Raw genomic sequence first — 21,668 nt, 5'->3', positions numbered from 1 at the left:
GCGCGCGAGAAAAATCGCGCCTCGGCGCGGTGCGGCGCGGTGCGGCGCGGCGCGTCGTGCAACGATACGAATCGCCGACACTACCATAAACGCGCGTCGAACGCGTTTCAATCCGCGCGGCGAGGGGAGCGTGCACACCGATGTGTCGCGTTTAAATGGTAAACCGCGCGCGTACAATGCCGATCGTTAACCCGCACGCGTGCCACGCGCGGGTTACACGTCGCGTTTGCGTTCGCGGTGATTCCGCGTTACGGTTTACCCCACTCCGTTCCCGTATCAGCTGAAGAGATTCGGTCGGCCATGGTCTACGCGACTATCGCAATTCGCCTACAGGAGAGGCCATCGGTGAACACGGCAGGTAGAGGTCCGTGAGCGTGTGTACATTAAACCGATTCCCGGGAAGGCACATAAGCTAACCAGCCACCTGCTGTTACTCTGATGCTCGGCACGACGTATCTTTCTCTCCTCAACGGATCCCCCGCCACCCCCTCCGTTAGGGACTTCTTTTATTCTCGTTTCTACGCCGCTTCCCTGTCCCCCTCCCTTCACCACCCCGTCTTTACCCACCGTCGCTTCGATCCCCTCGACTTTTGCCTCTATTCAAAACGTATTACGGCATCGCGCGGTTTCTCGACCCAGGGAACGGAACCAGGTCTAGTTATGCAAGTCGAAAAACCTCGCTCAGGGTCGCCACGGAAGGTCGTTAGAACCTATGCGGTCGAACGGAGTGCCACCGACCCCCATACCACGTGCCCTAGCCAAGATACGAACCGTAGGGGGGTCTACGAGACGAATACAACGGGGGATGAGAATCGAGATTGTCCAACGACTATCCACGTGTGTCCAATGGGAAATGGTGGTTCGGGAGGAATTGAGGCGAGTTTCCAAACCTGCACACGTATCGCAAAGGACTCGAGAACACTGCGGAGCTGTTCACGCGACTTTCGTGAAGGTTACCAGAATACTTGGTGACTGTGGGGCAAGGCGATCAATAGACCTCTAGGCTATCGTAGAGGTGATGCTTTCCCCGTGGCGGATACATACAAATATTTGAAAACACGCAGCGATGAGGTTTCTCGACCGAGTAGAGGGGATTTGAGCTGATTGTTCAAGGTTCGATTGTTGTCGCTGGATAGAAATATAATACCTTGTAATTTTAACTGTCGATTTGCGACACCGTTACCAGGTAGTTCACGATAACAGCAAATGACACTGGGTGCGTAAAGACTGGTCGTGTACACTTGCCGTAATTGCGACTTGTAAGTTTCTGCAATGTAATTTTGCAATGTAGTTTCTCCGATAGGAACAAAAACATCACTATTCCATATTTCTCCGTTTAAAGTATACCCGTCAATCAACCAAATTTGCGACACAATCGCAATCTCTGATAAACTATACGCGTGTCAAAACTAAACGTTCCAATTTCAAAATTCCTCCCACCCCTCCATGTAAACGAATTACAAAACTACATTTTAATTTTCATGAATAAAATCCATCCCCTTTTGGCATCCCCTCTCGAGAACTAGTTTCATTTCCCCGCTAAAATCTTTATTTCTCGAGTTCTCGTCTCGCCCCGCCTTCGAGGAAACAAAGAACACGTATCCGGGGCGCGATTCGTGAAAGTCTCGGTTCCACGAAAGCGGGGGGGAGGGGGGCGTAATCCACGATAGGCGAGGAAAATCGATTCGCAACGGGTTCGAGCGCGATAAGCTCGTCGATCCGTGACCCCGGGAGGACGACAGACTCGAAAAAAAAAGAAACACGCTCGGAGCCACACCCTCCCCGGGATAATGATAACACGCGCGTCGGCCGCGATAAACGCATCGCGCGTTTCCGTGGCGCTCGCGCGGAACGGGCGCGGCCCCTAGGAAGAGCCGAACGAAAGTAGTCGTCGCTGGGCCCTTCCCCCACCCGAGTCCGCGAGGGGGGACCGAGCCGAGCGTTAAATTAGCCGACTACCGCTAGATCCACCATTTTTTTTTACCGTTCCTCCCCCCCTCCTGTTTCTAAATCGCAAGATCCGTGGACGTAATAACGGGCAAGTCGGTACGCCGGGCGAATTAATTAGAGGCAGGTGGTTTAATCGCTCGTTACCATCCAACGAGGGGCTTTTCCAGGTTTCGTGGCAGATCGCTCGGATAAGAAGAGAAAGGAAAACCGAGCAAATAAATAGGCGAGGGGGGAGGGTGGCGGGGTGGGGAGAAATCCAACGGCGAGACGGACAGGAGGAACTCGTTCGATCGAGTGCACGACTCGAACCGAGTGGATTGACCTCGAGGGGGATAAGTTTCCGAGGATATCTCTCTTTCGCTCCAGTAGCCGGGGCCCCCTCGCGATGACCGCGACGGGGGCCCGGGGAACGCGGAAACGCGCTCGCGAGTGAGCGATCAACGGTATCATAGGCGTTCGTTGATTGAACGTCCGTTTAATTAAAAGTCGACCTCGCCCCTGGCCAACTAGGGTTTCCGTTCCAGAAACGGGGCCGAGGGAGGGGGCAAAGTGTGCTCGCGGTCGATCGTCGAAAAATTCGACTGCTGTCCCCCTCCAGTCGTCGACCATCCTCCCTCTTTACCGTGAGCGAGTTTCCTCGAGCAGATCGGAGAAAATCTTGTCCGCGGACCGACGCGACTGGAAAGCGACGCACCTCGATTCCTGTTTCCGATCGCTTTAATTCGGAACGACGATCGGTTCGAAATTGTCGACACTCGTGGAATCTACCGTCGAAAATTGTACGCTTCGAAGTGGCGTTTGTAGACCTCCGCTTCGAAATTATTACTTTGGGGAGGGTAAGTGGAGAAAAGACTCTCGAAAGCCGAGTAGAACACTGGGAGCGAATCTTGTCTACAAACCGACACACCTGAGCAATTTTTATTTCCTTCAAGATCCAAAGACGACTTTCTTCTACTTGCACGATGTAGAAAAGCCCTGAAGAATCCTGGGTGGTTTTGGATTCTCGATTGGAGGGCATTTTATCTACAAACCGACAGACCTGGGCAATTTTAATTCCCTGCAAGATCCAAAGACGACTTTCTTCCACTTGCACACGATGTAAAAAGCCCTGAAGAATCTCGATTGGATTCTCGATTGGAGAGCATTTTATCTACAAACCGACACACCTGGGCAATTTTAAGTCCCTCTAAAATCTAAAGACGACTTTCTTCCACTTGCAGGATGTAGAAAAGCCCCGAAGAATCCTACGTGGCTTTGGATTCTCGATCGGAGAGCGTTGTATCTACAAACCGACGCGACCGGGTAGTTTTAATTACCTCCAAGATCCAAAGACGACTCGCTTCCACTTGCACACCGTGCAAAAGTGATATTCACTCGAGGGCAAAGTTTGCCCACGATCCTCGAAAAATTCGACACGTCCCCCCTCCAGCCCTACACAACTCTCCCACCCCTCCCCTCGCTACGAGCGAGTTTCCTCGAGCAGAACCGTTCCCCGCCGATCCCATTAGCCGGCAACTCGTACACGGTGGAATATCGCGGACGTAGATATAGACGCGCGTCTCGGTGATCGATTCTCGAGCGACAGAGACGCGTCTACCCGACCACCGATAGCATTAAGCATAGTCGTATCGCTCCGTTGGAAATTTATCCGACGGCGAAATTTATTGCCGCGGACCAATTACAATGTATACACACACCGGGAGCGCGTTACGTGATCGATACATCGTCGAGTCGCTCGCTATCGAGCGAATAAATTTCACTAGGAAACGAAACAACAATCCGGGGCCCCGCGATGTTTCTGGTTCGGTAGCGTACAAAACGTTTCGTCCATGTGTGTGTGTACACGTATCCTCGGCCCGGCGGTATCTCCTTGATTGGTGGTCGGTCTAATTAAAAGTGTACCCTCGGATCCGTCGTGTTTCCCCCACCTTGATTCGCTCTATCCAACACCGACGCGAAACCGTTTCGAAAAATCGATCACGGCGCTTCGAGCGCTGCATCCGAGCTAATGACATAATTAGGACGCCTCGAACGGCCTATAAATTAGGCGTATCGAGTTCGCGGATTACCATTCCCGCAGACAGCGGACAAAGCTGCTTACCAGGCCGTCGAAAACTCGTCCGCGACGCTTCCGCGATCGTTGGCGTTTCTCGGCTACGAGGATTTCGATTTCTACGAGAGCGCTGCCTCGGGATCCCTTGAGCGGAAAGTTATCGACGATATCGGGAAAGCTTGGCCGCGCGGAAACATCGAGGAAGAAACTCGAGATTTCACCGTGGAGTAGTCCCCGAACCTGTCGTAAACAGAGGTACTTGTACGCGGGGCGAGGGGTCCGCGAATCGATCGTATATCAAAAATAATAGAGAATCGGGCCCGAAAGGGGTTCCAGGAAACTTCTAGCCAGTTATGCTGTAATTGCCAGCGCCGCGAAAGTAAATTCGTAGACCCACGGTCTCGCCCGAAGAGTTCCGCGGAAATAAAAATATTTTATGCGTATCCGAGCGGTAGCCGGCGGACCGATACGGACCAGTTCCCGCATAACCGTCGGCGGAATCGCGCCGGACGCGAATGTGAATTAATAAACAATTAAGCTGTCAGCCGCTCCTCTAACGTAGGAGCTAATAAAATAAACCGCCCGTTTACTGCGTTCTTAGCCCCCGCCCATTTTACTCGGTAACCCCGAGAAACGACGAGACTCGTTCGCGAACCACCATCGTTCCCGTGGATCGATCGAGATTAAGAAAAATTCAACCAACGATCGCTGCTGTTTGGAAATCGAACCAGTATGGGACGCAAAATTGTAAGGCATGATCCAAGCGTTTCCTTCCTTTGGCATGATCCAACTTCAGACGAAATTTGTTACAGAATAACACGCGTTCGAAGATTGACAACTCTGAAAATTATTCTTCGACATTGCCAAGTATCCTTTATCAGTGCTCCAAACGGTTCAACGATCACCTCCAACCACATCACCACAAGACACCTTAACCAATGATTCAAATACTATACTTTCGTCCAAATAAAGTCAATTCGAAACCTCGACTCCATATTGATAAATACCTAATATCGCTCGCTACAACGATCCCATCCAAACCGGATCGAACTCCATTTCCGATGATCAACGCGAAGATTAATGACCCTGTTTTCACACCGATCGCACTTATTCGACAAAGTATCGTTCCACTGTTAACAGTATCTCTCTAAACAGTTATACCCCAAAGATAACATCTGTCCTGTCGGCTATTTGCTCGCAAGATCCTTTCCGTAACGTTTAACAACGTAAAGAGAAACGTCCAGCTCGTGTTAACGTTTGCCCGGAGATACCCACGAAATTACGAATCTTCACCGTGACGACGTAAACGTCCATTCGCGCGTGTCGTTTCGAGATGAAGCACGCGTCTTATCGGTCGCGTCGATCGAAAGCCGGGCTTCGGCGTAACGACGAATTTCCGTGGAAGAGAGGAGAAGATTATTAAGAAACTCGGGGACGAAGGGGAGGATCGTCGAGTGCGGTGAAACGCGGGAGAAGATCGAGCAACGAGGAACGATGAGCGAGAGAGAGAGAGAGAGGGGAGGAGAGGAGGGGACGCGGATCCTATCGGAAAGTAATTACCGGGCCGGTCGTATGGTCGTAATTAATCAAATTCCGCGTAGGGATGACGCGACGAAAACGAATCGGCCTGCGGCCAGGAGAGAGAATCCATTAGCGAAACACGCGTGTCTCGCGAGTATTATTTCGCGCAGCTACGCGCTCTCGTGAGCTGAACCGAACCGAGCGTAGCCGGGCGACCTATCGGGACGCGTAGCTGCCGCCGCATTAGCCCGACATTAGCTTCCACGTGACGCACGATCCTTCGATCTTGCACCTTACCCGGCTAATTGTGCGAGCCACTCTCCCGTTCAGCGGGAGAACCGTGACGGATCGACGGGTCAATCGAGGTCGTCACTCGGGCCCGTCTCCAGCGACTCCCTCCCGCGCGGCCAATCGACACTCGCGCCTTCCAGCGCGGATTTTCTCAAGCCTTTTCAAACACGGAAGAGCCAACGGGAAACGACCAGATGTCTGGACCGAGTGTCCCTGACGTCGGTGGATTGTACGATGTAGTGTGCACGGGTCGAAAGAAGTCCTTCGAGGACTTAGGGACTGGGAGTCTATTTTATACCGTCTCGTTTACTTTCTTCGTCGCTCAAACAAGGTAGAGGATAATAAGATCGAAATGGATCGCTTGCATTTTGATTAATTGGAGCAACATTCTTTCCGTAGGACTTTTTCTCAACCGTGCACAGTACGTTGCTAAAGAAATGAGTGGAAAACTTTCTCTTCTCTTTTAAAACACGAAAGAGCCGCCAGTACCCGAAAAGATGTATGGACCAAGTGTCTCTGACGTCGGTGGATTGTACGATGTAGTGTGCACGGGTCGAAAGAAGTCCTTCGAGGACTTAGGGACTGGGAGTCTATTTTATACCGTCTCGTTTACTTTCTTCGTCGCTCAAACAAGGTAGAGGATAATATGGTCGAAATGGATCGCTTGCATTTTGATCAATTGGACCAACATTCTTGATGTAGGACTTTTTCTCAACCGTGCACAGTACGTTGCTAAGGAAATGACGAGCGGAAAGCTTTCTCTTTTCTTTTGGAACATGGAAGAGCCGCCAGTACGTGAACAGATGTCTGGAATGTATGTCTCTGACGTCGGTATATTGCACGATGTAGTGTGCACGGCTCGAAAGAAGTCCTTCAAGGACTTAGGGACTGGGAGTCTATCTTATACCGTCTCGTTTACTTTCTTCGTCGCTCAAACAAGGTAGAGGAAAATAAGATTGAAATGGATCGCTGGCATTTTGATTAATTGAACCTACATTCTTTCCGTAGGACTTTTTCTCAATCGTGCACAGTACATCGCTAAGGAAATAACAAGCGGAAGGCTTTCTCTCTTCTTTTGAAACACGAAAGAGCCACCAGGATACGACGATACTTCGCGATGTACTGTACACGGATCGAAAAAAGTCCTACGAGATGGTACAGAGTCTCACTTAAAACTGTCTCGCATTCGACATGCCTTGCTTACTTTTTTCATCGCGTAATACGACCAATTAGACCAATATTCTTTCCGTAGGACTTTTTCTCAATCGTGCATAGTACTATACATTGCTAGAAAGAATGTAGATCTTCGCGTTGGTTTAACAACACTCGTTCGTACACGTGGTCTCGATCACGATGTCCTACTGACCAAAATGGTTCTCGTCTACCAATCGCGTCACTCAGCATTCCCGTTGCCTCTGTACCGTCCCGCTGACCATCTTTCCGTATACGCACAGTACATTCTTCGACCCACTTACATCGTCGCGGTCGTTAACTCTCCACGATCGAAAGCAAGCACGAGTGTGTCCAATCCGATCTATTGGACCCGCGTTTCTCTCGCAGGACGTCTAATCGGTTGTGAACAGTACACGGTCACTCGTGGCGCGAAACTTTCGCGATTGTCCGCGCTACCGTTGAAAATAATCAACGCAACGTGGACCAGAAAGACGAGAACAAGTTCGACGAGATCCCTCGCAACGCGAGACGCGACGAGCTGAAGTCTTCTCCTTTCGATGAAACAACGATCAAAGAACGTCCGTAGTGGTCGTCGATAGTCCTTAATGGAATTACGTGTGAAATTGAAATAACGACGACGGTACCCGGTTCGGGGTATACTCGTCGTTGGTCCAAGGGACGAGCGTAAAATCCGCGCGAACCTTGCGCGCGCGTACGTAAGTTTTAGCTATCGTTTTTCCACGAGGACGGCGCATTCCCGCGCGTAATTTACTACCTTTGTGGGTTAGAGTCGACCAATTTCCATGCACGGTGGAAATCGTCTTCGGCGCGTTAAACGTCCGCGACGAGACGCGACTCGACGCGATTCAACGCGATTCGAGTCGACTCGAGGCGCACGCACACCGTCAAACACGTGCGAACCGGGTCTCCCCGTCGCCGTTTACGTTCGGTGCCCCGTCGTATGCACTTTCCCGGTGCAACGTTCGCACCAAGTGCATTGGAAAGTGCAGCTCGCACGCAGTTCCTCCTCCCTCGCACCCCTCCCTACCCCCGTTTTATCGCGATTGGTTACCTGCCTTATAGCTGGCACCGATCTGCCTACCGAGCGGGCGCTTTCTCTCCTCGACGCCTCGATACACGCACGCAAACACACACACACATACACACGCATACACGTATAAGTTACTCGGTTCCCGTACGCACTTACCGATCGGCTTCTCTTTCGTCCGGGATCGTTTCGTTAAACGTGGAAGAAACGCGGCCGACAGCCCCCGCGGGGCTCGCCGATCGAGGCCGATCTCGATCGATCGGATTTCTCGTGGAATCTTGAAAATCGGCGCGACTCGTTTCTCGCGGACAAATTGGAACACCTGTCCATTTCGCTTTTCCCCGAGACCCGAGATCTCAATTCGAGCACGGATAACGCGGATAAGTAAGACGACGAACAGACGATGGGAAAAATTCCGTGGTAGACGAAGCGGTGGTTCGAGTTTCCGCGCGTGGAACGAAACCACCGTGGGGAGTTTCGAGACGAGCGACGAAGAATTTCGATAACCGATCCCAGCGTAAAATTCAATCGGCCGTTCCCCGTGTACGGGCGGCGCGAACGAGAGCCTGGGCCCCCGCTTTGGCATGCAGCACGAAAACCGAGCTACGGAATCGTCGCCGATATCGCTCTCTGAATCGACAATCAAAAGCTGCGTGTGCAGTTATGCGAGCCGTACCCGACGGGGCGACGAACCTACCGATAGACTTCCGAGGGAAAAGCCCAGACCGGCCGCAAAGGAGAAAGCAAAATTTCGCGCGGACCGACGGACGCGACGCCACGAACGATGTTTCCCCAACTTTTTTCAAGCGACGTTACCACACCACCGTCGAGCGATAATTTAACTCGGGACTGTTGCTCGGAGGTGTGAAATTCTGCACGGTGGATTTTTACGCGTGGCCAGAACCGACCGCCATCGAGAGTCGAGAACGATCGAAAACGAGAATCGGGGAGTGTCGCTCTTCCCGGTCGCATCGCTCCGCGCACGAGATAACGCGCCGATCGTGAATCCCACGCTGCGAGTCGACTGTCCCGGAGCTCTTTCGGATCTTACGCGCGAGCGGAACAAACCCGTTTTTGGATCGTGAAAATTAAAATTGGGAATACGATGCCACGCGGGACATCCAGGGTACTTTTACACCTCGCGCGAGCGGAACAAACTTGTTTTTGGATCGTGAAAATTAAAATTGGAAATACGATGCCACGCGGGACATCCAGGGTACTTTTACAACTCGTGTCAGCGAAAGAAACTCGTTTTTGGATCGAGAAAATTAAAATTGGGAATACAATGCCACGCGGGACATCCAGGGTTCTTTTACACCTCGCGTCAGCGAAAGAAACTCGTTTTTGGATCGAGAAAATTAAAATTGGGAATACGATGCCGCACGAGACATCCAGGGTCCCTTTACACCTCGCGCCATCGAATGAAACTCGTTTTTGGATCGAGAAAATTAAAATTGGGAATACGGAGCTCTCGCGGGACTATCTGAAGTCGCGCAGTGCGAGAAACTGCATAAAAAACGCGGAAGAAATTGTGACAATGTTTGAATCACGGTGAAAATTGAACAATTTTCACCAGGTGCATCGGTCCGTGGACCAGATTCCCTCCGATCGAGGAATCTAACCTCATCGAGTGTTCTTTTCTCCGCTTGCTCTCACCGGAGTGACAATTTCGAAGCAGAGGTCTACAAACGCCGCTACGAAGTGGAGAATTTTTTACAGCGGATTCTACGAGTGTCGGCAGACCTAACCGACCGCCATTGAAAGTCGAAGCGTTTGAAAACGGGAATCGGGGAGAGTCGCTTTCCAGTCGCGTCGGTCCGCGGGGAATAATGCGTTCCGATGGCGGATTCTACGCCGCACTCGCCAGTCCAGAGTCTCTCGAACGTATGCTCGTAAGAGAAAATCGTCTTTGGATCTCGTAAAAAAAAGAAATGAACTCCAATCCGATCGTGACCCCGCTTACAAGTGAACGACAACAGTCGATCGTCTCACCGTCTCCCGAAAACTTATAGTCGCTCACTCGCGATCATTCAACACTGTATTGAATCACTCCATACAATTGACAAGTCCCTATCGTCTTGGAAAAAAGTTAAAATGATCCAGTCGTGTCGGTTCGTAGTCGAGATTCGCTCCTCTCCCTCGCTGTAACGTTACACTCGACTAGCCAACGTCCGCTCGCGCCGCGATATTAGAAACTTTCGCGTCTTGGTGAAAATTTCCATTCTCCCATGGTCCGCGAATAAATCCGCTCGAAGCGTGCTCCGTGCCCCCACTCCCCACCCCTCCACCCCCTCTCCGTGTTGGCTTCTCCCGGTTAAACGGTCCTCGGCGGCGCGTATCGCGCGAGATCATCGGGGAATCGTCGCGCGCGATGATTCCCCGGGAGAACGATAATAACAGGCCCCCGTATTGGCGAAAATTGTCGAGCCGGTGGAAAGTCAACGCGAGACACTTAATCGGCATCGTAATTCAACGCCGGGGCTCGCGATAATTGCGCGCGAGGAGAAGGAGGAGGAGGAGGAGGTGGTGGAGTAGGAGGAGGAGGAGGACGGTGAGAAAGGTGGCCGCGTCCGGCAATCACGTACGGCGGCGGTGAGATTTTTCCAAGAGCGTCGCAGGAACGTACGCCGGGCGGCGTGTTGGCACCGGCTCGCACGGATGCCACGATTTTACGAGCCGTTCTTCTTAACGGCGTTATGCACCGTGAAACCTCGGGACCGCATCTCCGTTCCGAAGACCACTCTCGTAGGAGTTTTCGAACGATCACCTACTTCTTCCACCGTTCTCTCTTTCATACACGTACACTCTAAGACACTCTCTCGTTCGTTCTCGCTCTCGCCGATTCCCCACCAGCGTACGCGTTGTTAAACTCGCGGCGACTATCGCTCATCCCGAACGCGCGCGGCGTACTCGCGCTTTCGCAAACACGGTGCTACCGCGATTGCGTGCCGTAAGCGCGTTAATACCGCCGCGAGATATTCGTGCCTCGTAATTGTCGCCCGTCGATGTTTTTTACGACATTATAATTCCAACGGGTCGTAGGCCCGCGTCCCTGGAAACGACGGAGAGAGGGACGAGACTCGATCGATAAATACGAAACGGGGGATCTTGCCACACCGTGTCGGATACTCGAGCTCTTTGTTTCCTATACGGTGGTTACGCAATACGTGGTCGCGAGCGAGCGCATGGGCTTTGAGTGACACCGCGCGCACGCGTGTATCGATAAACGAACGCGAAGACCGCGCGCGGCGTGCACGTATAGGGGCCCACTCGCGCGCCCGCGCGCACACTCGCGATGCAGGTCAGTCATCGTATCCATTGGTATGCGACCTCCTCCTCGAGCAACGTTCTTGTTAAAGCTACGAAACACCGCAAGGTAGTCCCCCCTCCGACCCCAACGAGATCTCTCTCCGACGCTTGACGGAAACGCGAGGACGAACCGGCCACGGAGGACCGATCGTCTCGTAGCTCACCACCCACTGACAACAGCGAGAGGACGTTGAATAATCCAGGGACACACGGAGAAACTTGATAACCGACGTTTGCGCCTCTCCACGGTCCTTACCCGGCTACGGGGGAAATAACGATGGTACCCCGCCGATCTTATTTCCCGTTATCGCACAATTATCCTACCGATTCCGTTTCTACGCCCGTTTCGACTCCCCAGCTTCTGTCCTCCCCTCGATTTTCCCCTCGCGGATCTCGACGCGAAAACAGGGCTACGGATCTCGAACGAGGGTTTCTTTCCTCGATCGGGTGTATCGTTGAGATCGTTTTTCATGGAGAGGCGAAGATCGAGACGAAGTATAATAAATCGAGAGAAGAATTTTCGAGTTCGTTGCGTCGAGATAGAAACTATTTCGAATGGTAAATTTGCTTCGGGTGGTTTGGTGAATCATTGCGAATTCAGTTGTAAGATACTCGAGCAATCTGTAATTTTTCTTCTTTGAAATATAATAGAAAGGTAAACTCGAAGATTCGAACGTGTGTTGTTATTATGGGTTTGCACGGTGCACTGGTTTGGTACTCGATGTATTATATTTTACGTAACGTTCTTCCTTTGATATCCTTGTATCAGCTTATATCCGTCGAATGGAGATGAAAATCGCTACCTACCCCGCGTTCTAGCTCACCGGCCCAATTTCTTCTTACTCCAAAGCGAGGATTCCGAATCATTCACCGAAGATCAACGATAAACGAACTCGATATCGAATTTCATCGATATAAAGTCGCTCCGCGTTACAATTGGGACCTTTTTCAGGCCCAATTCGCTCCAGACTTCGATAAGGCCCCTATCTTACGCTCGATCTCGATCCACGATAGCGTTTCGCGACGACACTCAACTATTTACTCTTCGAACCTCAGAAACTGTCTTTTCGGGCCCGACTCGCCTCAGACCCCGACACGGGCCCTATCCTACTCCCGACGAGAACGTTTTCCGACGATTTCCCACAATTTGCAAAACCCTCCCAATCCGATGCCACCGCGAGGATCTTTCCCGTCGAATTCACCGATTCGGGGCCCGACTCGCCTCAGACCCCGACACGGGCCCTATCCTACTCTCGACGAGAACGTTTTCCGACGATTTCCAACTATTTGCAAAACCCGTCCGACCCGATACCACCGCGAGGACCTTTCCCGTCAAATTCGCCGATTCGGGGCCCGACGACGAACGAACGTCGACGGGGGCCACATCGCCGGCCGTATCTGGCCCCGAGGAGAGATTCGGTAATTGGGGTCGGATTCTGGGACTAAGCAGCGACGACTTTCTAATGTCGGTAATTGCGCCAGGATACGCAGCGCTCCGTCGGGTTTCCATTCGGTGAGAGGTGAACCATTTTCTCGTCGGCACCGGTCTCTATTATTCCAGAAAGGGAGCCAAAGAACGGACCGTCGAGCTCGCGGCCACCACACATACACACACACAGAGGTTACACAATTTTACAGACGCTGAAGACCCACCATTTTTAAATTCGAGCAAAAGTACACTACGATGGAACAAATTCGTCCCTCCCAATGTAATACTATCCAACCCAAAATTCTACACGTTTGTACCAATACACGCTCGGGTAGTTTCCAACGAAAGCACGCACAAGAGAAACTCGTCCCCCTCCCAACTTTTGAAAAAAGAACTCGCGCGAAGACTTTCACGGGTCTCGAGTCGATCGCGCGCAAGAGATCGTACGAAAATCGAACCGTTTTACACACCGGTCTGTGTATCTCTATCTCGAGATTCCGTATTTGCATTCTACGAGATACGTTCCGCGAGTGGCCGCTTCAACTCTGGTGTCCCCCTATTGAAAACCAAATCGAGCGGGTAAAACGACAATTGAACGGTGGTCGGTGGAAAAACGAGAGGAAGATCGGGGAGTGGGGGTGTCTCATCTGGGTGGTGACTCGGTGGATTTCCGGAGCGGAAGGAACCGAGTGGAGATGCACCGGTGGCGCGTGCGTCCGCGCGAGTCGCGGGTCGGCGAGTCGGCGCGTCGGCGCGTACTCGCGAGTAGCGAAGTCGGTCTCGTAGCCGCGATCGCGGCAATGTAGCGCTCGCGAGCGGAGCCGCGCGGTGGCTACGGCGACCGGTGCACGCGAATGCATATACATATATCTCTGCCTCGTCGTTGCGCTCGGGAATGCGGTCTATAGCGCGTAGGATCGAGAGCGGACGAGCGACCGGGAGAGAAGCGGAGAAACGAGAATGGTAGAGAAGCGTACAGGGGGACCGGACGGAGACGCGACGAATCGGAGCGAGAAAGGATCGGCGAGGGGTGAGGTGGGGTAGAGCGAAACGTGCGAGCGAGAGGACGCGCCGCGAGGAGAGAAGCAACGCGTTCGAGAGTGGGACGGACGAGTGGCGAGCAACAGGGAAAGAAGGAGAGCGTGCACGGCAGTCGTAAACGGCAACAATTGCTGCGGGCGTTGCCACTCGAAAGCTCGAGTGCCTAATGCCAGATGTCAGACGGTGGTTAGAGTCATTACGGTCATCACTTTGTACCGCGATACACGATGTGTATCCCGGCTGACTGATGCGCCGCGCGGTACCGCGCCTCGCCTCGCCTCGTCTCGTCTCACCTCGTACACCACGTCGACGAACGCGCGACCCGCTCGGCTCGAACCTCGCGAGCGATCCGTCCGACCGGTATAATCGATCCTTTCCAGACGAACCAACGACCGATCGACAGCGTTCCGCGCGATGTTCGACGCGAAAGCCGGGACATGTTCCGAGAATCCCTACGATCCACTGTTGCCTCGCTACGAAACGAACAGTCCGGCCGGTGCATCGCCGCGAGGCCTGTGCTGCGCGCGCACCCGGACCCGAATCCGACTACCAAGTCGCACCGCGTTCGCGTTCGCGTACGCGATCGATCCTTCGACGCGGATACTCCTCCATCGTACCGAAAACGTATTCGCGGCCAAGATTTCGCGCTCACGGTACGGAATTCGCGGCAGGGGGGACGAGAGGGACGGGAGGGGAACCGCAAACCCGAAGTCGAGCAACGTCACGAGTCCTCATCTTTCCGCGCTCACGCGTATTTCCTCTCTCTCCGGTCCGTCGTTACGAGACGGACGCGCACAGTCGGACAAAAGGCTCCGTGGCTTAATGATCCTCGGTTGCCAGTTAGGACGGATAATGGAAGGCTTGCGCGAGGATGAATTGGAACCCGTGTCCTGCCACGTAGAATAGAGAGACGGATACCCCGGCCTGATGGATACGAATAGTTTCACGCGTGAACGCACGCATACGCGCGCGCGCCGCCTATTCAGACGCGGACGAACGCGAACGTAAATGGTGTCGACCTCGTGGATTCCGATAGAGGAGAATAGCTCGGAGGAGTCGCGGTTCTCCGTCGATTTTTCGGTTACGCTCGCGCAACTATCGACTCGCGGTATCGTTCGATTGATCGTGAACGTTCATCGCGAGCCGATATGTTCGTTACGTGTACAGCGCAGGGTTTCGGGACGGTTCTTCGTGGGAGGAGTCGGGGTGTGGTGGGAGTGGACTGTGGAAGAGTCGCGAGAACGCTTTACTGGTAAGAAACGGAACGTTCGAGTGGAATGTCTTCTCGAGCTTATCTTTCCAAGCAGAAAGATATCGTGAGAATGTATAGTTTGAAAAACTTAAAATGGTCCTCTGTGGGAGGAGTCAGAATGTGAGGAGAATAGACTGTGGGAGGGTTACCAGAACGTTCTATTGGTAAGAAATGGAAGATATCGTGAGAATGTATAGTTCGAGGAATTTAAAATGGTCCTCCGTGGGAGGAGTCAGAGTGCAGTGGGAGTAGACTGTGGAAGATTCACAAGAACGCCTTAGTGTTAACAAATGGAACGTTTGAATGGAAAGTCTTCTTGAGCTTCTTTTTCCAAATAGAAAGACACCGTGAGAATGTATAGTTCGAAGAATTTAAAACGATCGTCTGTGGGAGGAGTCAAAGTGTGACTAATGAGTGGGAAGAGAACGTTCTACTGGTAAGAAATGGAACATTCGAGTGAAAAGTCTTCTCGAGCTTATTTTTCTAAATAGAAAGACACCGTGAGAATGTATAGTTCGACGAGTTGGGTACGGTCCTGCGGGGGCGGAGACCGAGCGTGGTGGGGATACGAGTCGAGTAGTGGTAGCAGGCTATAGAAGAGTGACGAGTTCGAGCGAAAAGTCTTCTCAAGCTTCCTTTTTGGTTGTCGCACATTCTTATTTCGCGCCTCGCCATCTTGCACACACTTACCGCGCACTCATGTATTATTCCACGCCGCGCGAGGATTACGGTACAGTCGCTTTACATGCACCAAAAGAATACCAAACGGAAAAATATCGCAGCGCTGTACGCGAGATAATCGGACACCTCGCATTTCCAGCTAAACTACACCGAACTGGGAAAATTCATCCCTCGACTTTATAGCATCGCGTTGAACATAGTGTACTTTTGCTAGAAATCGATGCTGGAAGTACACCAATCGAACGATTCGTCCCTCGAAACTTTACAGTATCGTACGCAAAATTCTACACATTTATGATATCGTACACTAATACACGGATTAATTTCCATCAAAAGTACACACACTAGAAAAATTTATCCCTCTCCCAACATTTCGAAAAAGAAATCACCTACGGAAGATTTAATCGTTCGGGCACGAGTATCCCGCGCGTGGTTACGTAGTTTTCGTATCGGGCGCGTTATCCGTGTACCCTCCTCACCTGCCCGCGATCGTTTCCAAGTCCGCGGGAAAGCGAATCGTTCGACGCGAACGAGACTTTCGGAACCCGTTTCCAAGGTACGTGCACGCTCAGAGAGGCGCGTATCTCCCGTCCCGCGAGCCGAAGCGAGGAAAGAAAGGAGCGAGGGAGCACGGGAGTACCGTGAGCCGCGAGAAAGCGAGAAAGCCGAACCGAGGAGAAAAGAAGGCGAGGACTCGAAGGGGTGGAGCCGATACAAAGGGGGATGGAGCGAGAAGAGACGCGGGGCCCCGGTCGGCCGGTTCGGGGCCCGAGAAGACGGCCGGGGGAGACCGAAGACGAAAAATCTGTAATTATAATAATTACACCCGAGCGGGCAACAATTATAAATCATCATTGAACTAGGCAACGAAACGCAATAAAATATATATATACATATATATATATACATATATAGATATACATATATGTACACATGAATATACATACATACATACATACATACATACATATATATATATATATATATATATATATATATATATATATATATATACACATATAGGTACGCATGCATATACATACATACATAGATATATATACACAAGTATACACATATAGGTAGTCATGCATATACATAGAGATACACGTGGACGTATGTACGGTAAGTTCGGGGCGGTCATTAAGAGCGGGTCGCGGTTTGCGCGCACGCATATCCGGCCGCCTGCCGGATGCGTCCGTGTGCGGCCCGGCCGGCCAATTGAAAAATGTACTCGTTTATTCCTCGCAATTTCCATCGGCATTCGGCGTTCGGCATTCGGCATTCGGCGTGCACCGGCGCGAGCATTCACCGCTTCTCCCTTGAATGCGGATGACAATCCAACGGGAGAAAAAAGGAGGCACGCGTTTCTGCTCGACCAGATGGACGTACGGACGGACGGACGAACGGAACGACTCGTGGGAGGGTATAGGGTGACCGAGGGAGGATTTTTCTCCTCTTTTTCTGCACACCGCGCGCGCCCCCTTTTCTCTCCCCGTCGTGTCTCTCCCTCCCCTTCTTCCTCCTACCCGTTCGCGTCTCTCTCTCTCCCCCCACCATCGTCATTCTGCGATTCGTGGGCCCTCGAATCCACGGTCCACGGATCACGGACGTTATGAATGACAGACGCTTCGTCACAGCAGCAGCGACTACCTCGCGATCGCGCGGTCTCCGTTTCATCCTTCGTCTCTTTTTTTCTCTCTTTTATTTTTCTTTTTTTTTCCCTCGCCCTCTCCCCACCCCTCACATCCCCATTTTGCGCTTCCGTGCCCGGTCCGTTCACCGTCGTGGTTCTAAATCGAGGACCGAGGCGAGAAGGGACCAGATTCGCGCGGACCACGGGGTCCGGGGATCCCGGAAGAGGGTCGGGGGGAACGATTTCAGGGAATCGGGCCTCGTATCCGCGCGTTGCGTCACGAGCGTTTCGCTTTCGCGGCCGACACGCTCGAGCGCGGATCGGCGAGAAATTGAACCGCGCCGAGGAAGTGGGTTACGCGTTGCAGCGACGACCCACGAGTACCTGCGACGACTTCGTTATCGGTCGTGGATACGGCTACGTTAACTTTCGACGACTGCCACGTCCTTAAACCCCTTGTACCGTTTAACTCGACGATATCCGGGCCCGACCGATAGGAAACGACGAGAACTTAAAGGAGTCAGAGTGATGCGCGAGATCAGTTGCTATACGAGTCGAAATTGGGAAATATTACACTATTTTTTAGTATATGTGGCTCTATCTTCGTTTAACGAATCACACTTGTGATGTTCAGGTTTGATCCGTATCTGATTCCAGGAGTCATACTTGTGACGTTCATGTTTGGTTCACATATGACTCCTAGGAGTCATACTCGTGATGTTCACATTTGGCCCGATCGTCATTCCACGAGTCAGACTCGCGATGGTCGCGTTTGGTTCATACCTGACTCCAGGAGTCATACTTGTGATGTTCACGTTTGGTTCATAGCTGACTCCAGGAATCATACTTGTGATGTTCCCGTTCGGTTCATACCTGACTCCAGAAGTCACACTCGTGACGTTCACGTTTGGTTCGCGCATGACTCCAGGAGTCACACTCGCGATGTTCACATTTGGTTCGCGCATGACTCCAAGAGTCATATTCGTGATGTTCACGTTTGGTTCGCGCATGACTCCAGAAGTCACACTCGCGATGTTCACGTAAAGGGTTAACCCCATACCTTTCTCCTAACTCTTACTCCCCCCGCAAAAGCTAAACTTTCTTCTCGAAAACGTTCCGCAAAGCATCTTCCCAAAACATTTAAGAAAATATATTTGCACCCACGAACGCGAACACTCCGCGGTTCTTACGTTTGCCCGACTTCCTTCTCGCGACACTCGCACGCTACAATACACAAAGAGAATCGTTCGTTAAAAGACGTTCTGAACAATCGCGGTTGGAATTTCGGTGAAACGTAGAGAGTTCTCGCGAATAGTTACGAGACGGATACGCGGTTACTCGAGGGTAATACGCGATCGCGGCGTGGCTCGTAAAGCAACGTCGGTGTCGAGAGCAACTTGTTCTCGCTGAAACAGCGCTTCGGGGAAGAGCGTCTCGCCGTGGCTACAAAGAAAACGTGGCCAACAGGTTTCCCCGCGCGTGAACGCGCCCCGACCCGACCACGTGTCGCCGCGACCACCGAGCGACGAAGATAACGCGAAGCTTTTCGGCTCGCGAACCTACCCGGTGTCTCTAACGTCGCTCGACGAACATTCGTACTCGCGAGTACTACTACCCGTTCGTTGTTTCGATCGATTCGCGTACTCGATCCGCGCGACGCTTGCAAACGAACAAACGCGATTCATTCCGGCCCCGGGCGATCCCTCGGACGCGAGCGTTCGATTTTCGCGGCGATCGAGACACACGAAACGATCGATAACGCGCCGCGAATATTCGCGATAGAACGCTAATTGCGACACGATCGCGGCGAAAACCTTTCGATCGGCCGTATACCAATTACGAGTTTCCCAGCGTAACGCGGGCGCCCGTTGCCCCGGGGGCACCGCGCCGGCCGGGTTGCCCTTTCGGCTCGCTGCGTTCGCGAGAACCTTTGACACGACGTCGAGCGAGCGTCTTCGCGCGAAACATTCCACACCGGCTTATGCAAGGGTTAAACGCGCGGATCTTGCGCCGAGACGCTGTCACTTTCGCGCCGACGCTTCGCTCGCGCTATTAATTCGCGACGTATCTTCTCGCGCGGATGTCGGCGATCGGTCTCGATGACGGATCAATTAGGAGGAGTGTCGAAGTCGCGTCTACCAGGGGAAACGCGCGACTAGATTCAACCCCCACCCCCCTCTAGCGCGAGGTATAGTCTGGGTTTGTGAGAGGACTCCGTGGGCCCTGGATGGGTTTTAGCGGACGTTTGGGTCTAGACGCGCGAATACTTGCGCAGACTATCTGTGAGAATAGCGTGTAAATACGATCGAAGGCAGTGACTATTTATGGGGTAGCGAGTACACGGATACTGAGTATATATAGTGCAAGTCTTGGCGTCGACTATACTGATACCGAGTACTTATAGTCAAAGTTTTCATACCGACTATTTATAAGAATACCTACAGTCAAAGTTTTCGTACCGGCTATTTATAAGAATACCTACAGTCAAAGTTTTCGTACCGGCTATTTATAAGAATACCTATAGTCAAAGTTTTAATACCGACTATCTGTAAGAATACCGAGTACATGGGATCAAAGGCCTAGCGCCGACTATTCACAGGACATCGAGTACCTGTAGTCGAACTTCTAGCGCCGATTGTCTATAGAATAGTCAAATATACGAATGGAGAGTATCTATAGTCGAACTTGTAGCGCCGTCTATCCGTAGAATAGTCAACTATACGGATAGAGAGTACTTATACTCGAACTTCTAACGCCATCTATGGAATAGTTAAATATACGAATACAGAGTACCTATAGTTGAACTCCTAGCGCCGACTATCTATAGAATAATAAACTATACGGATAGAGAGTATCTATAGTTCAAGTTTTAGCGCCGACTATCTACACAATACCGACTACACGAATACCAACTGCCTATAGTCGGTATCCGTGGGAGGATCGGTGAGTTCTAGCGCTCGCTATCTACCGACTTTACGCGCACCGACTACAGGTGGAAGACTGTTACGAGTCCAATGTCATTTACAGTCAACATTCGAGCAAAGGACAACGACTGTAACCGTCCACCTATCTACCCACTCGCAACAGACTTTCCCGTAAAGGAAAACACAAATTCCCGCGCACTCGGAACGAATAGCGTCGGGTCTTCCCGGACCCGTATCGAAAGATCTTTTCAATTCCTACCTTGAGAAAGCAGCGTCCAACGGGCATGTCCTCCGGAACGGTCGCGTTGTAGAGCGGCTTCTCGAAGATGGGCTCGTTGTCGTTGAGATCGTGAACCGTGACGCGAACGGTCGCGGTGCTGCTCAGCGGCGGACGACCGCAATCCGTCGCGATCACCACCAGAATCGGCGCCGGATCCGCTTCGCAGTCCACGTGTGTCATCGTGGTGATCAGGCCCGATGCCTCGTCGATCGTGAACCACGTGGAGTTGAACAAGGAGTACTTGATGGCGGAGTTGGCTCCCTCGTCGAAATCGGCGGCGGACACTTTGAGTACCGGTGTACCCGGCTCGGAGGCCTCGAGGAGGTGAGCCTCGTACCTCTCCTGTGCGAACTTTGGCGCGTTGTCGTTGACGTCCGTGACGAGGAGACGAAAGGTGCGCACCGCTCTCAACGGCGGTGTCCCGGCGTCGGTCGCCTCGACCGATAGATCGTAGACGGGTTTCTCCTCGCGGTCCAGGGGCCTCTCGACCACGACCAGGTAGATGATGTTGTCCCTGGTGGCGAGACCGAAGTGTCCCTCGCCGCCGGTGAGCGTCACCGTCGCGTTCGAGTACTCGGTACGCGAGTCCGGATCGCTAACGGATATCCTGGCGACGAACTCACCGGGTTGGGCGCTCTCGCTGATCTTCGGTGTCGCGTCGTCCGATAGGAAGATCACGGTGATCGCCGGTTGATTGTCGTTGACGTCCGTCACGCGTACAGAGAGGAACGCGCTGGCCTCGAGCGGCTGAGCGCCGCAGTCGCGGGCGACGATCACCAGCTCGTGTCTCTCCTTCGACTCGAAGTCCAGGGCCTTGTTCACGTAGACCATACCGGTCTCCGGGTCGATGCGGAACATCTCCTCGCGGTCCGATTGCCGCCGATTGATCGAGTACTCGATCCGTCCGTTGTCGCCGGCGTCGCTGTCCGTCGCGTTCACCGCGAGGACCGGGGTGCCGACGGTCGCGTTCTCCGGTACGCTGGCGACGTAACGCGTCTGGTTGAAGATCGGGGGGTTGTCGTTGACATCCTGCACGGTGACGTTCACGCGTAACCGTGAACGCAACGGCGGTGCACCGCCGTC

General features: G+C 52.5%; 1 protein-coding gene across 1 annotated transcript in view; it reads right to left on the bottom strand.

Moving 5' to 3' along the window:
- Positions 1 to 21,458, bottom strand: part of Ds (dachsous cadherin-related 1) — a 418,513-nt gene extending 397,055 nt beyond the window's left edge. The window contains exon 1 of the mRNA XM_076318422.1: positions 20,565 to 21,458. Coding sequence (XP_076174537.1) covers positions 20,565 to 21,443 — 879 coding nt within the window. The 5' untranslated portion in view covers positions 21,444 to 21,458. The remainder of the gene's footprint in view (positions 1 to 20,564) is intronic.
- Between the last annotated feature and the right edge of the window lie 210 nt (positions 21,459 to 21,668).

This window comes from Ptiloglossa arizonensis, chromosome 8 (assembly GCF_051014685.1).
Source record: "Ptiloglossa arizonensis isolate GNS036 chromosome 8, iyPtiAriz1_principal, whole genome shotgun sequence".
NCBI classification, from domain to species: domain Eukaryota; kingdom Metazoa; phylum Arthropoda; class Insecta; order Hymenoptera; family Colletidae; genus Ptiloglossa; species Ptiloglossa arizonensis.
Note: the sequence above shows the minus strand (reverse complement) of the source record. Positions and strands in the feature narration are given on the sequence as shown.